At 50.6% G+C, this 17,646-nt stretch overlaps 1 protein-coding gene across 1 annotated transcript in view; it reads left to right on the forward strand.

Moving 5' to 3' along the window:
* Positions 1-17,646, forward strand: part of FRMD4B (FERM domain containing 4B) — a 194,677-nt gene that overhangs the window by 96,907 nt on the left and 80,124 nt on the right. The window contains exon 5 of the mRNA XM_006769937.2: positions 7,506-7,590. Within this exon, the coding sequence (XP_006770000.1) occupies positions 7,506-7,590 (85 nt within the window). The remainder of the gene's footprint in view (positions 1-7,505; positions 7,591-17,646) is intronic.

Genomic DNA, 17,646 nt, shown 5'->3' on the forward strand with positions numbered 1-17,646 from the left:
CAGCTCAGGCCCCCCGGCTCAGCTGCAGGGCCCCCGGCTCAGCTCAGGCCCCTCGGCTCAGCTCACAGAGGTGCTCTGCCTTCAACTTCAGAGAACGCAGCAAGTGCCACACATCTGGCACCAGGCTTGCGGCCTGGTTCTTTGACAGCTAATACCTGGTCTATTTTTGGTCTCAAAACACCAGGGAGGAAACTGTCTTCCCTTGAGCGTCTTTCACACCAGGACAGCCGCCCTCTCTGCGGGGAGCAGGTTCCTGAGGTCCCCAGCTCAGCGCTTCCTTAGTGTTATCTCCGGGCGCCCACCGTCGCCGGGCCAGACTTTCCCAACTACTTCATGCTGAACGCCCTTATCCAGGCTTCAATTACCCACCTAATTCTCCTCCCAACAGCACAGTGAGGTCATAATAGTCTTTGTTAATATTCCAATTAAGTACTTATTGCTACTCCAATTTAATTAAAGACACGATCAAGCGAAAACACGCCAAACAATTCCAGAGCAGACCCAGGTCAGAGGGAACGCAGCTCCGGAGGCCTTACCGGCTCCGTGGCCGCACCCAGTGACGTGGCTGCCTTTGCCTCGGCCTCAGCCTCCTCCTTGGAGAGTAACTGATGGGGATACGCTCACCCGCTGGGAACAGCACCGACCCTCTAGGTCGCCTGTGTTTACCAAGCATTCACCGAAGGACAGACCCGCAACAGGGTTCGGTTCTGTCGGAGCCTCTGGAAATGCGAGGCCCTCGAGATGGCAAGGTCACGGCCTCTCCCGTCAGCAGGCCCCGCTGCGCGCACTGGGCCTGGGCCGCCGCGGGGCTGATGCGCACGGAGACTGGAAACATCCAATGCCAACAGGGAGGAGGGTCCGCAAGCTCTGGCATTTTCAACGTGAATAATTGCTCACGTTAGTAAGAGATTAGATGAGAAAGTACCTGGCATTTCAGAGCTCCTGCAAGGGCGGGGCACGGGAATCCTGGAAGCTTTCCCAGACTCAGCCACACCCTCCACCCCAGGTCCCCAGACCCACCACAGCCTGGCCTGGATTCTGGCGCAGGGCCTGCCGGTGGTGGAGGTGGGCTGGGGCAGGTCGGGTGTGAGAAGTAAAGAGAGATCAGGAGATACAAAATGCCTTTGCAAAGTATTATGCAAACATAAAATAGCACATCTTTCGCTGTAGCATCTGTGAAAAAGGCAACCACGCTACAGACTTGCTCTCCAGAACTTTCTATTGAGACGCAGCATTAATCCGGGACCAGGCCCTGGCTAACTGTTGTCTCAGGATTCCCGCGCTCAGCACTGGGTCCTGCCAATGCGGGGGGTCTGACCTGGCTGCCAGCCCGGGGTGCGGGGAGCAGCTCAGAAGCGCGCTGCGTCCGCATGGTGGAGAGAACAGTCGGGACGAGGGCACCTGGCTCCCCCTCCACTGAACCACGCCTCTCCTTAGGTTACACCATCTCAGCGGCGTGTGCTAAGTCCTGCAGGAGACAGTGCACAGCCCCCCATCATTCATGCAACCAAGTCTCTTGCCCGAGTCCCCACCCCCCGGGTGCTGGGGGACTTCTCCAGGCCGGCCTCATTATCTGCTGCTGAAAATTAACTTCCCAAACACATGGGCCTCTTTGGTGATGCAGCCCAGATGTGAGCATTTGAAAAGCTTGGCACTGAGTGAGCAAGCATTTAAATAGGAGACTAGGGACTTGGCGTGACCCCACCCCTGCCCCCAACCCCAACCCGGGGAGGGCAAGCGGAGGTAGCTCGGGTTGGTACCACCCAGCCGCACACAAAGCCAGAAGCTGGGCATCCTCCACCCCATTCTTCTGAGTACTTCCTGCTGTTTTTTCCTCTCTCTGGTCTTTCCTCTCTCCTCCCTCTTCCCCTTCTCTTTCCAAGTCACCTTTCTCTGCCCTGGGGCTGTAAGAGGTGCCCCTAAGCATAGACGACTGTGGCACTCCGGCCTGAGATGCCCCATGTTAGTGGGAGTTCTGGTAGGAAGCGGGGGGCTACCTTGCTTTCGGAGGAGCTGCACACGGCATCCTTGAAAGATGGTTGGGAACCTTTTCAGCGCCCCCTGCCTGGTTCTGGAACATTGGGCTTCTAGAAAGAGTTTAACTCAAGGAAGCATCATGACCATCATTGGGCTGAATATTTCTTTTGTCAAGCCTCACCCAAGGGCATTTTCCCATTGATTTCTAGAGAGTGGAAGGGAGGGGGAGAGACAGAGAGAGAGAAACACCGATGTGAGAGACACATTGATTGGTTGCCTCCTGCACATGCCCCGACCAGGGCTGGGGATTGAGCCTGCAACTGAGGTACGTGCTCTTGACCGGAATGGAACTCGGGACCCTTCAGCCTGTGGACAGACGCTCTATCCACTGAGCCAAACTGGCTAGGGGAGCCTGATTTTTTAAGAGAACAAATATATGGAATACAGCCCGACAGGTGAAGACCCTGGAGAATATGGAAGGCGCTGGCAGTGCCGCCAGGGAAGCGGAGCAGAGACCAGCAGGATCGCCATGACTGCATCACGGAGCCGGACGGAAAGAAGGGGCAGGATGTCCGCAGTGCTCATCGGGCTAGAAGCATGGTGGGAACGGCCTTCAGTCCTGCATGGGCTGCCCACTAGCAGTTTCTTACACGTGGGTGGCCGATATTGGTTTTATATTAGCTTTCATATTTTTAATTAGCTGCTGTTACTCTGTGACTTGCTTTTTAAGGAGATGCCAACATAGAAGAGTGACAGCAGCTGGACTGAATGTCTCACTGGCCCCCTCCCCCCCCACCCCCGTGGCTTGTCTCCTCAGGCTGGCGCCGGTGGGGGACGGGTGTCAGAGGTTAGGGTTAGCCTGTAAGGTAGCCCTCGGTAAACGCTAACTATGTGTCGGGTGTAAATAACCGAGACTGCCTCCACCACGCGGTCAGCGGGTGAAACATTCGTCATGGGATCCACTTGGGGTGTCGGGCTGTCTGGCTGGGGGCTGACCCATTCTTAGCACTGGGGGTGAGGATCACATTGTTCACCCTCGTTCCCCAGGCCTGCCCTCACCTCCCCATCCAGCCTACTCTCCTCCTGCCCCTCCCTGCCTCCTTCTGGGAGTGCTCCCTGCTTTCCTCTGCACCGAGGAGCAGGCTGGTTTGCCTTTTTGAAGGGAAGAAGCAGGCACTTGGAATCACCTGTGACCCTGACCCTTCGCCGTGGCCCCTCCTCTGGGGCAGGTCACAGCGAGGCGCCTCCCTGGGCCAGCAGCCCTTCCCAGAGCGAGCAGGCAGGTTCCTGCAGGCTCCCCGAGGGCCCCTTCTCCTGCTGTGCCTGGAAATGCGGACGGGCAGACGGGCGGACGGGCGGACGGACGTGGGGAAGTTTCTGGCAGGGGATTCTGAGACTGTGCTCCTCCCAGGGATGAAAGGGAACCGATGGGACTCGCAGCTCAGCAGCATGCAGGGAGCGGCACCCGCTCCAATTACACCGCGCTCAGCAGCATCACAGGGAGGCTCCGGCTGCAGGGCCTGCACAGCAATGGACAGGCCTCCCACACAGAGCGTGGGTCAGGATCTCACCGAAAGCACCTACGCAGGCGGCCGCAGGGGTGGCCACGATCACCCACGGGCTGAGTGACACCTGGAATGAGGCCTTTAAGTTTGCCCTCCCTGGATGCTGGTCGCAAACTCAACATGGTTAGAATGCGTCCACCTCCTGTCTGAGAGGCCACTCGGACATGGCAAAGCCTGGCACACAAAGAAACCACGCTCCGTGGGGAAGGAAAGCCGCCGCTGGTCAGAGCAGCTTTGTTCGCACTGTTTTCCTGGTCTGTTAAATGGGCACTTCCGTGGCATTTTGCTTCCTTGAAAGAAAGAACTTAGGAAAGATACCTGGAATTTCCGTTCTTGTTTTTATAACATTTTAAAGGAACTCCCAGCTAAGCCCACACCTCTGTCACAGTCCCTCGGGAGAGATAATAGCACAGCACGATCGCCAGCACTCGCCGGCGGCACAGCGGCCTCGCTGTGGACACAGAACAGCGGCTCCCTCCTGTGGGAGAGCCGAGCAGCTGGCCCACGGCCCCCGGGCCCGTCAGTGGGGCGGGGGTTCAAATCAGCATCCCCTCAGATCCACGTGCTGACTTTGACCACGATGAGCACACGCCACCGACGGAAATACCGGCCACCCACACGTGAGAGACTGCTAGTGGGCAGCCCGTGCCAAACGACCAGTGTTGGGCCTGTGAGACGCAGGTGTTGTCATCTGGCTGACAGGTCTGCCCCCTCCAAGCCATCTCTGCCACGTCATAGAGGTGGGTGCTGTTATCACTGAGGAGTGATGAGGTGAGCACCTGTCCCATCAGGAAAGGGGGAGCATGCGAATGGAGGAGCATGACAAGTAGGGACACAACCTCCCCACGCAAAGGCTCTTCTCAAGAAATGACACTTGTTACGTTGCATGAGATTCGTCTCCAAAACAGAGAAAGCCTGGGCTTGTTCTGAGACTGAAACTTCACCCGGGCTTCCCCAGCACAGAACCCCGGAGGGAGGCCACAGCTCGGGGAGGAAACAATCCTTCTGCCAGAAACGCCGAAACAAAGGCTTTATGTTCTGGTCTGGGAGAGTCCGTTTCCCTTGGCGAAGAGGCCCCAGAGCTCGTTTCCACTCCTGGTGGGTGTTGATGGGTGCCCTCGGGAGTTGGTCTCCCAGAGGACCGTCCAGAAATGCGAGGTCATGACCCTGGTCCCCTTGAGGGAGAGAGGGGACTGTGCATTCAGGGGCAGGTAACCGGATGCCGGCAGGAAGGTAGAAAGCAGCGGGCCCAGCGCCAGGAAGCAGTGGGAACGGGTGGGGACCTGCTCACTGGAACCCGGCAGCCGAGGGCCTGGGCCTCGGGGGCAAGGTGAGCCCAGGTTCTAGCACACAGATGTCCATTCAGAGCTGGATGAGCCACAGTTGATTTGGGCTCAGCCGCCCAGCTCCCTGCTCTGGTTCCTTAAATTCTCACAGACCAGCAAGGACGGTCTGGCTGACATGCCCTCCCCTGGGGCCTTCCTCCCTGCTACCTGGTGAGCTCATGCATTCTTTAAGGCTAGGCTCAACTGTCCCTCACTCCTCTGCGTTTCAGTTTGGCAGCTTCTCCCTCCCGAGCCACAGCTGAGTTCATCGCATCCCTCCCTGGGCCCCCCTTCACTGTGTCCGTGTTCTATGCATTGCACTGCTGCCTGGAAAGCATGCGTCATACTTGTTGGGAATATGGACTGGAAGTCTGTAGGCCTTAGAAGAATCATGGCCCCACCTACATGGCTTGGAGAAGGTGCTCAAAATGTCAGTTTTCTCATCTGTAAAATGGGTTTGCAATGAGCTGCCTGGTTGTCCTGAGCATTGAAGGAAATGCTGTGTGCAGAGTCCTGTGTGCTGTCCCTGGCACAGGGAGGCCTCTATGAACTTGGGGTCTTTGGTTGCCGGGAACAGGAACCCATGTGGCTAACTAAGAGAATTGAAGGAAAACCGAGCCAGCAGGCCGCAGAGAAGATAGGAATCTGGCAGGATCTAGCTTTGTGCACGTGACTCTTGCTGTAACCGGCGTTATTTATTTAAAACATAAATCGCAAATTCACCAAAAAAGTGTTGGAAACAAGGAAAAAAATTGAATGACTGGATTTTACATATTAAGAACATATTATGAACTTTGTTAATACGAAAATTCATTGAGGTTATGCTCTTAATACCAGCCTTCTTTGCTAGAGCTATATAGTGAAGAGATTAGAAGTGGAAGGAAAAAAGAATTAGGGAGAGTGAGGCGCGTTCTCCGTCTGACCTGAGACAGGCAGGGATGGCTGGGTCTGGGCGGCCTTCCACCTGAGACCTCCTGTGGCGCTAGGACCGGCCCTTCATGGGCGACTTCCAGGTCTCTCATCTGATGTCCTCCCCGGTCCTGGGTCTGCTCTGCGCAGTGAGAGCCACTGTGGGCGTGGGCGCTGGGGCTTCTGGCCTCTCTAAGGAGGGAGCCCAGCGGCTGGGGGCTGGCCGAGGGCCACCAGGAGGAGGGTCTATGGCGTCCCAGGGCCCCAAAGCCAGACCTCACCCTGCCAGTAGGCGCAGCTCTGAAACTCAGTTTCTGCATCTGTGAAGTGGGGGCACCGACAGGCACCTGCCGCCGGTGGAGGCTCCGGGCACCTGGCCGCCGCTGCGGGGCTGCGGGTTTCTCAGCGGGAGGATAGCAGCGCACTGAGGAAGCCAGAAGCCTCCATGCCCATCGCCACCTGGCCGGTCCTGGGCTGCAGGGAGCTGAGTGGCCGGGCATTGGCCTCCTGCTGGGCCCCCACCGTGACTCCTGCTCTGACCCGCCTCTGGCTGCAGCTGGGAGCCTTGGCCTCCCTTCGGCCTCCCCTCGGCCTCTGACCCGGCTGAGAGGCGGTGCTGGGTCCCTCCCCTCCGCCCTCTGACCCTCTGCCCTCTGACCCTCCGCCCTCTGACCCTTTGCCCTCTGACCCTCCGCCCTCTGACCCTCCATCTCTGACCCAGCTGAGAGGCGGGTCCGTAGGTCGTAGGTCGGTGTGTCCCGCCTCCCACCAGGGCCTCCGCTGGAGAGCAGGCTTTCTGGAACTTCTCCTGATGATTCTACATTAGAGGTGGAATTTTTCAGGTGATTTTACATCTCCGTGATAAAGTCTCCCATGGCCTTTTCATTTCTTAAACGTTTTGCCATTGTTGAAGAGTGGGGAGTGGAGCGGACCCCAACCTAAGAGCCTCACGGCCCCTCCTGCCCCAGAGCCCACCAGTGTCACTGTCTGGATTCTGACGACAGAAGTTGTGAAGGAGTCCCCTCCCCTCCCCAGGGGCTCTCAGCCCTCCTACCGGGGACCGGTGGCCACACAGACTGACCAGCGAAGGCCCAGGAAGCGGGAGGGGGATGGGGAGTGGGAGGGGTTGGGGGGGGACAGTGGGGCCCAAAGCTCCGATTTGCAGGAGAAAAGACCAAGGTCAAGTACTACTGAGAGTGTGGCTCCAGCCAAGGGAAGCCCAGCCTAGCAGAGAGACAGAGACGGGAAGATGGGGGAGGAGGGTGTCGCTGAAAGTCCTGCTTCTGGGTAGGCAGCCTGGCAGGTGTGGGCCTGCCCACCTCCGGTCTGAGAGCCACAGGCCTCAAGGTTCAGCTACACTGACCCACTCAGCCTGCTCTGCCTTCAGCCCGCAGCCCTCCCCGGCCTGATTTGAAGCTGCCCGGGGCATCCCGAGCTCCCAAATGAGTGTCGGAAAACAGCGCAGGCCCAGGGGGTTTGCAGCCGAGGCCACAGTGGGTTCACTGTAACTCATCCTCCGGCAGCAAAGCACCTGAGCGAGCGGATCCGCACGTGTGCACACATCACCCACCGGCAGCAGACTGAAGCTTTGGGGGGGCGGGGGGGGGCGGGATGAGCACCCTGGGTTTCTCAAAATCCTCTCTCTGCTTCGGGGAAATGGATGAGGACGTGAAGCCCGGCTGGGAGAAGGGGAGGGATCTGAAGAGACAAACTTGTTGCTGTCTTTCAGGTTTTACATCGAGAGCATCTCGTTCTTAAAGGACAGGACCACCGTGGAGCTGTTCTTCCTGAACGCCAAGTCCTGCGTGCACAAGGTAAGGCCCGCGTCCCCGGAGGCTCCAGGCAGACTGCGGGCGAGGGAGGCGTGGGCCGCCTCTGCTCTCCTGTCCAAGTGGGAAAGGCCATAGTCATTCCGTGGCTCTTCCTACCTTGCCCCCACCCCCAAATGGCAGCTCTTCTGAAATTCTGAGCGGGGAAGCCAGCCGCATGCTGAGGACGTTCACACATAGTCAGCTGCCCTCCGTGCACCTGCTGCACCAGGGGAAGGCCAGAGGCGCCATCAGATGGTGCCTGCAGCCTCCCAGAGTCAGGCCAGGAAGCTCTTCTAGCATAGTGTCCCCACGTTTAGCGTAATTCCCACCCAGGTTGTTCAGGGTCTCTGCTCAGAGTTAGGCACGGTGAGGCAGCGCTCAGGCTGTGGGAAACTACTCGGCCATAAAAAGGAAGAAAATGTTTCCCTTGGGACAGAGATGTCTGCTTTCCCCACTCTCATTCAACAAAGTTGGATACCTTTCCTGTCTATTTCTTGTCTCCAGTGGCTAGGAATTCCAGTGCTATGTTGAATAAGGGTGGTGAAAGCAGACATCCCTGTCTTGTTCCCAGTCTTAATGGAAACACTTTTAGTTTTGCCCGTTGTGTATGATGTTGACCTGGGTTTGTCATATAGAGCCTTTGTTATGTTGAGGTATATTCCTTCTACTCTCACTTGGCTGAGAGTTTTTATCACTTTAAATACAGCATCTATTTAATGCTGTATTTTATCAAATGCTTTTTCTGCCATCTATTGATAGCATCATGTGGTTTTTATATTTCATTTTGTTTATGTGGTGTGTCATGTTTATCAATTTGTGGATATTGTACCAACCTTGCATCCCCAGAAGAAATCCCACTCGATCATGGTGCATGATCTTCTTAATTATTGCTGGATCAATTGCTAATGTTTTGTTGAGGATTGTAACATCTATGTTCATCAGGGATATCCTATGTAATAAAAGGCTAATATATACAAATGGAACAACGGAACAACCGGTTGCTATGACATGCTCTGACCACCAGGGGGAAGACGCTCAATGCAGGATCTGCGCCCTGGTGGTCGATGCACTCCCACGGGGAGTGCTGCTCATCCAGAAGCGGGGCTCACGGCTGGCGAGCGCAGGGGTGGTGGTGGGAGCCTCTCCCACCTCCGCGGCAGCACTAAGGATGTCTGACTGCCATCTTAGGTCTGCTCCCCGCATAAGCCAGCAGTCGGACATCCCCCGAGGGCTCCCGGATTGTGAGAGGGCACAGGCTGGGTTGAGGGCCCCTACCCTACCCCACTCCCTCCCGCAGTGCACAAATTTCGTGCAACAGGCCTCTAGTTGGTCTATAATTTTCTTTCTTTGTAGTGTCTTTATCCAGTTTTGGAATTAGGATAATCTAGCCTCATAAAATGAGCTTGGGAGTCTTCCTTCATCTTGAATTTTTTGGAAGAGTTTGAAAAGGATAGCTGTTAGTTCTTCTCTAAATGTTTGGTAAAATTCACCTGTGAAGCCATCTAGTTCAGGGCTTTTGTTTTGGGGAGTTCTGTGATTACTGTTTCAATTTCACTAGTTGTGATCTGTCTATTCAGATTCTCTGATTCTTCCTAATTCCGTTTTGGAAGGTGGTATGTTTCTAGGAATTTATCCATTTCATCCAGATTGTCCAATTTGTTGGAATATAGTTGTTTATAATAATTTCTTACAAGCCCTTGTATTTGTTTGGTGTCAGGTTGCTACTTCTTTCATATCTCATTTTATTTATTTAAATCCTCTTTCTTTTTCTGTTGATGAGTCTGGTTAAAGGTTTGTCAATTTTGTTTATCCTTTCAAAGAACCAGCTCTTGGTTTCATTGATCTTTGTATTGTTTTTTTAAAACACTATTTAGTTAATTTCTGCGCTGGTCTTTATCATTTCCTTTTAGTCACTTTGTTTGTTGTTCTTTTTCAAGTTCCTTTAAGTGTCAAGTTTGATTGGTGACTTGAGCTTTTTCTTGTTTCTTGAGATAGGCCTGAAATGCCATGAATGTCCTTCTTAGGACTGCTTGCCTTTTGACCCACAGAGGTTGGGTTGTTGTGTCCTAATTTTCATTCATTTCAAGGTATCGTTTGATTTTTTTTCCCTTGATCTCATTGTTAATCCATTCATTGTTTAGTAACATGTTATTTACCCTCCATATCTTTGTGTGTTTTTCAATTTTGTGGGGGTTTTTTGTGATTGATTTATAGTTTCATAGCATTATGGTCAGAGAAGATGCTTGATATGAATTCACTCTTCTTAAATTTATTGAGACTTGCTTTGTTTTCTAAAATGTGGTCTGAAGATACCAATTAAATCTAGTGTGTCATTTAAGGCTGCCTTCTCCTTGTTGATTTCCTGTCTGGAAGGTCTATCCATTGATGTCAACTGAGTGTTAAAGTCACCTCCAATAACTGTATTACTTTCAGTCTCTCCCTTTATGTCCATCAAGATTTGCTTTCATATTTAGGTGCTCCTATGTTGGGTACATAAATGTTTATAAGGGTTGTATGCTCTTGTTGTATTTCTCCCTTTATCATTATGTATTGTCCTTTGTATCTTACTATAGCCTTGGTTTTAAAGTCTATTTTGTCAGATATAGGTATTGCTATACCAGCTTTTCATTTGCATGAATTTCCTTTTTCCATCTCTTTACTTATAGTCTGTGTGTATCTTTCATTCTAAGGTGGGTCTCTTGAAGACATCATATATATGGGTCTTGTTCAGAGATCTCCCTGTGGATATGCTTCTGGTGAAGCTTATTGGATCCTGCTATGTTGTCTGAAACTGTCCACTGGGTGTATTGTTTCTCAGCCTCTTTTGAGGGACTCTGTTGCCGGCCAGTGTCAGACACTGACTGGCCCTGGGCAATTTGTTTGGAGCTATCAGTGATCCACAGCTTGTGGCTCCCTCTGCTGGGTGGGCCTGGGTGCATGTGGAAAGGACAAGCTATGCACCAAGGCTGGCTTTTATCAGCACTGGGCCTGAGAGCAAGTCAGAAAAAGCCTCAAGGCACCCAGAGATCTGCCTCCACATGCAGGCTCCTGTTAGGCTTAATCACTAAAAGAACCTTCAACTGTATTCCTCAGCAGGGCTAGAGCTCCACAGGGTGGGGTGAGAGGCATTTCAGTGGGTGGGGCTATTGCTTCCCCCCAGGCTGATGCTGCATGGAGGGGAATGCTCTGCCTGAGAAAGATGGCTTCTGCAGTATGGGAGAATAACTCAGCACAGGGATCCTGGTGGCTGACCCTACAGCTCGCTCCTCAGAGCCACCAACTCCATGCTTTCCGCACGTGGCTCTAATCTGCTCTGCCCTCCCTCTGTCAGAGCCCAGGATGAGTGGCTGGGAACAAAATTTTGTGCATTGGCACCTTTAAGAGGTGCCTGCATCTCTAACCATCTCTCTCTGGTGGACAGAAACCCAATTGCTTTTCATAGACAGATGCTATTGGGCACCTTTTCCAGTTCTGGTTCTCTAGGCTGCAGAGCCCATCTTGGGGTTTAGATACCACACTTCTCAAGGGGAACCTCCTGCAGCTGAGATATCCCTCCGAAACTTCAGCCGCCATCCGTGGGAGCCCGGCCAACCCTCTTGTGCCTCTGCACTTCCTGCCAGACTTGGTGTGGCTTCTTCTGTATATAAGGCTTCTCTCCAGCTAGTTTTCCATTGATTCAGAATGGTTTTTCTATAATTTAATTTTAATTCCAGTTTGGTCCTGGGAAGAGGTGAGTGTAGCTTCCACCTAATCTGCTGCCATCTTGTATCTCAAGGATCTTTTTTTTTTTTAATGCATCCAATCCATTGAAGAAAGATTGCTTTTGTAAAATTCAATAAACATGAATTCTAGAAAAATGACCCCGTGCTTGGATGTTGCATCCATGTCACATTGCTCTAAGTTTTAAATATGCTCGGGTCTTATCTCCTTACAGCAGTGCTTTAATGGCCTCCAACTCCAGCTCTGCCTCCCAGGTTATGATCTCAATGCTCAGGACCTCAGACCCCCTCCCTTACTTCCAGGGCTGGTGGGACCTCTTCTGCCCATATATATTGCTCTACATCTGAGGGTGGCCAGGGAAGCTGGATGGTGCCTGACCTGGAGAGGAAAGGAGGAAAGGCTATGGTTAGGGCACCTACATTTTTACTCTTCCTTTAGGCTCCCAAAATATTAAAGGTGGTCCACTGAACGCATACAGCTTTAATTGTGTGAGACTCAGCAAGAGCAGAGTTTTATTTGTTTGTTAACAGCTTTATTGAGATATAATTGACTTTACATATTTAATTATATGATCTTTAAAGTTATGACACACATAATATGCAGGAAATGATTACCACAATCAAGATAGTGAATATGTCCAGCCACAATAGATTAGTTTACAGTCTTTAGAGTTTTATATAGACGCATCCATATAATAGATAATATTATGTCTTCTTTCAGTAGGCATAATTGTTTTTACATTCATTCATGTTGTTGCAAGTTTCAGTAGTCATTCTTTTAAATTGCTGAGTAGTATTTAAGGTATATGGCTATACCTTAAATTGTTTATTCATTCACCATATTTTTCCCATTGTTTCCAGCTTTACTGATATACTAGGGGCCCAGTGCACAAATTCATGCACCTTGAAAGGAACTGTGGGCCACGAGGCTGCGGTAGGCACAGGGGTGGGTCTTGGCCATCCCCCGTGCCCCCGCCCAGCCCCTCCCGCCTCAGCCCCTGGTCCCCTGTCTGCTGGCAGCCCCACTCCTGCTGCCACTGCTCCCACACACTGACAGTGCCAGCCCTGTTCGCACCCACTGAGGGCATGGAGCGATTGAGGTCGGCACCAGCAGCAGGTGCGAGCAGGGCCAGCACCATCACAGGGGTGGGTCTTGGCCATCCCCCGTGCCCCCGCCCAGCCCCTCCCGCCTCAGCCCCTGGTCCCCTGTCTGCTGGCAGCCCCACTCCTGCTGCCACTGCTCCCACACACTGACAGTGCCAGCCCTGTTCGCACCCACTGAGGGCATGGAGCGATTGAGGTCGGCACCAGCAGCAGGTGCGAGCAGGGCCAGCACCATCTCTGTGTCACTCCCCGCACTGATGGCACCAAGTGATGGAGACCAGCACCAGGCACTAGCAGCAGGTGCAAGCGGCGGCTCCAGCACCGGTTGCGGGTGCGAGCAAAGCCAGTGCCAGCAGCAGGTGCAAGAGGCAGCTGCCAGCCCCAATCGCCCCTTAAGAGCATGGGGGGTGGGGGGCAGAGAAGCCCTAAGAGGTGATCATGGCCAGGAGCCACTGCTCGCACCCACTGATGGCGCCAAGCGATCAGGGTGGCACTGGGTGCTGGCAGCAGGTGCAAGCAGAGACTCTGGTGCTGGCAGTGGGTGGAAGTGGGGCTGGCACTGGCAGCAGGTGCAAGTGCCCGGTGGGACCATGGCACGTGGGAGCAAAGAATTTTTAGTAACCACCAGAGGCTCGCCCTGATGGCAGCGACCGGCGACCGGCCTTGGTCTGGCGCCCCCACTCACCTGCTCCACCACCCTGCCGTGGCTGACACCCACCATGTTCTGCACTCTGCTGCCTGCTGTCAACACCCACTATGTCAGCGGTTCTCAACCTGTGGGTCGCAACCCCTTTGGGGGTTAAATGACCCTTTCACAGGGTCACCTAAGACCATCGGAAAACACATATATAATTACATATTGTTTTGTAATTAATCACTGTGCTTTATGCTCATTTGTAACAATGAAAATACATCATGCATATCAGCTATTTACATTACATTTCATAACAGTAGCAAAATTACAGTTATGAAGTAGCAACGAAAATAATTGTATGGTTGGGGGTCACCACAACATGAGTAACTGTATTAAAGGGTCGAGGCATTAGGAAGGTTGAGAACCACTGCACTATGTTCTGTGCGTGCCTCCTGTTAGTCAGCGCACGTCTTAGAGACCAGTTGTTTGGTTGTTTGTTTGTTCTGCCATTCAGTCAATTTGCATATTAGGGTTTTATATACTAGTATATAGATGATTGACATATTACATTGTAAGTTTAAGGTATATGATGTGATGATTTGATAGACTTGCATATCATGAAATAATCCATTCACCTATTGATGGACATTTAGATTAAAAGTCTGATGCTCTACTGACTGAGCTATCTGGGCCCTCACTGATGGGCATTTAGATTGTACTGGTTTGGGGACTATTACAGATAAAACCACTGTGAACACTTGTGTATAAATCTTTGTAAGCATATGCATGCTTTCTTTTGTCATGGGTAAATACCTAGGAGTGGGACGGCTAGATCATATGGTAGATATATGTGTAACTTTTTAAGGTAATGCCAAACTGTTTTCCAAAATTCCCACCAGCGGTCTATGAGAGTCCTAGCTCCTTCGCATCCTTTTCCACACATGGCATAATCAGTCCTTTTCATTTAGCCATTCCAATAAGTGTTCAGTGGTATCTCACTATGGCTTTAATTTGCATTTTCCTGATAAAGTATGAGGCTGAGCATCTCTCATGTGCTGACTTACCACCAGTGTATCTTCTTTAGGTTTGGCCTTTTGCTCAATCTCTTTGGGTTGTTCATGGCCTTGTATTGAGTTCTCAGAGTGCATGTGTTTTGGATACAAGTACTTCATTGGTTATATGGATTGCAAATATTTTCTCCCAATCATGGCTTGCGTTCCATCCTCTTAATGTCATTCAAAGACTAGAAGGCTTTTGTTTGGATGAAGCCCGTTTTATGGATTGTGCTTTTGATATTGTATCTCAGTAAGCCTTGCCTGAAAAAGATCACAAGGATCTTTCCCCGTGTTTTCTTCTAGAAGTTTCAGAGTTTTCAGTTTTACATTTAAGTCTGTGATCCATTTTGAGTTATTTTTTATATATGACACAAAGTGTGAAGCTCCTTTCATTTATTTATTTTTTAAATTGAATTTATTTGGGCGACATTGTTTTGCAAAACCATAAGGTTTCAAGTGTACAACTCAATAAACGTCATCTGCGCACTGTATCGTGTGTCCATCGCCCCAAGCAAAGTTTCTTTCCATCTCCACCCTCACCTCCCTCCCAGCCCCTGTCCCTCTGGGTCGCCCCACACAGTTGTCCGTGTCTGTGTGTTACGTATGTATGTATTCTGGCTAATCCCTTCGCCTTCTTTCATCCAGTCCCACAAACCCCGTGTGCCCAGGCCTCTGTTTCTATTTTCCTCGTCAGCTTATTTTGTTCACTGGATTCCACGTAGAATTGAGATCGTATGGTGTTTGTCTTTCTCTGACTGCTTATGTCACTTAGCATAAAAATCTCCATCGCCATCCATGCTGCTGTAAAAGGTAAGATTTCCTTCTTTTTTATGTTGTCGCATTATTTATTGCCTAGTTTTTAGGGTGGTTTTCTTTTTATTTTTTCCGGTGAGAGGATAAATTCAACTCCTGTTATTCGATCTTGGCCAGAAGCAGAAATATTCAAAGCAGAGTTTTTGACTAAGTCTCTGGAGAAATAAAATGTCCCGGCACCAAAAGCTTTGCTACAGCCTCTCTTTCCTGGGACGAGCTTCCTAAGAGCTCCAGCGGTTGACTGATAAGTAAACACGCAGAGAGCAAATGCAGCACCTGCTGAGTCAGGAAAACTACAGCTGGTCATCACCTTCTGGGTGGAGGAATCCAGTTATCCCCGATCATTTCACTCCCTCCCCGGACACGGTCCAGCGAAATCGTCTGCTTGATGAATTGTCTGCTCCGTTGCTGATGTAAAGAAGATAGGATGCAAGGTTAACCTGTGATGTTTCACGTGTAGTGTTCTTTGTGTTAAGTTCTGTTGTCTGGAGGAAGAAATGAAAAGCAAGGTTCCTTTACATTCTACTTATGAATGTCAGGCCCTGGGAGCTGCTTTCCAAGTGGGACTTGCCAAAGCATTTAGAACTTTTACGCAACATAATGTCGTAAGGCACGGTGACCTATGACTGTTGCTGGGATCATTTTTTAGTTCAGTTGTAGGCATTTAGAGCTGAATATTTTCCATCTAAGTAATATGCAGATGACTAGAGACAATAACGCCAGACACATCGCAGGACCCAGTCGATGACAAGGCAGCAAAACCCAGCAGCTGTTTGGTGAGGCGGCTTTCAGGCCGTTTCTGAAGATGCGTCCTCATTGAAGAGCGTTTCCCTGGAAGGAATGCCCTCCAAATCGCGGCCCGGGAGAGAGTGAGCAGTGTGAGGACGCAGCCTTAGATGCAGAACGCATGTAGGTGGGGGACTGGCCGGTGGGAGTCAGGTGCCGATGCTGGCAGCTGCTCATTCAGGGCTCAGCGCTGAATCTGAGCATGAGGGGCTCCTTTGCACCCTGCACACAGGCCTGTTCCCACCAGCGAGGCCTCCGGCACCTGCATCGCCACCTGCCTCGCCATGCTCCCTGCAGGCAGCTTTCTCCGCTGCCAGGCCTGCCTTCCGCCGAGAGAAACAGGCAGGAAGAGAGCGCTCTTATTCGCAACTATTGATAAAGCCACAATGTCTTCTTACATGCCTGGTTAGCAAGAAATGTGATTTGCGCTGTTTGACGGTTCGACTCCCGGTCAGAGCACATGTCCGGGTTGCGGACTTGATCCCCAGCAGGGGTGTGCAGGAGGCAGTCGATCGATGATTCTCTCTCATGATTGATGTTTCTACCTCTCTCTCCCTCTCACTTCCTCTCTGAAATCAATAAAAATACATATTTTTAAAAATGTGATTTCTACAGTTACTGAAGCTCTGCGTAGCTATGCAAACATGGCTGTATAGTCACAGAACCCAGCCCCATGAGTATGTTATTTAAAACGCTGGGTGGCTCTCACTGGTTTTGTAAATATCACTACCCATACTGCATACTGTATGTATGTGGTCACACGTGAATACCTTGAAAGAAATATTGTACCTCTTTTCTGAGTTTGAGTATCCCAGATAGTCTGAAAAGGGGATGAAATTTTTCACTTTTGTTTACTCCAAAACCAGCTCTCATATGTGCAGTCTGGTACAAATTGGGGCATTCCATGAATTTTTGTTGACTAGCTCAATAAGTGAATGGATGCTGTTGATGGCCAACCCTTGCTTCCCAATAAGATAAGCAACAAGCAAACACTGCTTATCTGATGTATAATTTGACTAGTTGGGAGTATTGAAATATATCTATATTTACTGAGAAATTGAACATCCAAAATTTTAAAAACAACATATAGTAATGCTGCAGTCGTATTAAACAAACAGTATGACTACGTTCTTCCAGAGATTTTAGAAGGTTCAGCGTTTATTTGTGCAGACAAATAAAGGTTGTTAAATGGATAAATATTTGGCATGTAACTCTAAAACAAAGTAATGCTGCAGTAACTCTAATTACAGTTTTTATCAAAGAATGATTCCAGAAAGAAGAAAAGTTTACATCCACTCTAATATTTTAAAAAGTCAAAGCCCATTGGATTTTTTCTCTAATCTTTGTAGATATCAATTAACGGTCAATAGTAATTATTGGGAACTAGTTCTGGTCCACTTTGATTGTGAAGCTGTGGTGTGTGGGCCAGATTCAGCCATGGCCAGAGCTGAGTGCATGCAGAATACTTCCTGAAGCATTACTTATTGGCTGTCTGCTACCTGCCAGCACTGTTGAGGCTCTTTAGGACTGGAGATGCTTCGAGGATTTCTTAATGTTTCTTCTGGTTCTTTGTTTTTTTAATAAATAACGGTGGTTTGTTTACTCTTTGGAGTATTAGATAGCATAAAAAATGCACAATATGGATAAATGTTAGAAACCACAATATTTTTGTTAAAGTATAGTTGACATACAACATCATATCACTAGTAGTTTCCGGTGTGAAAGACAGTGACTGGACACCTGGACCCCTTACGAGGTGACCACCACAAGACAAAAGTCTAGCTCACAGCAGTTGTGACAGGACCCGGTGCAGTGCCTGCCTGTCCTTATCGGGCACTGCCGGTGACCAGGTGCTTCTGTTTTCCGTCCACCGCGACCTACAATCGTCTCAGTCTAGGAAACTGCTAAAAGTCATGCTGTGTTTTGATCTTGAGAAGGGAATGCAATG

This window comes from Myotis davidii, unplaced genomic scaffold (genome assembly GCF_000327345.1).
Source record: "Myotis davidii unplaced genomic scaffold, ASM32734v1 scaffold821, whole genome shotgun sequence".
NCBI lineage: Eukaryota > Metazoa > Chordata > Mammalia > Chiroptera > Vespertilionidae > Myotis > Myotis davidii.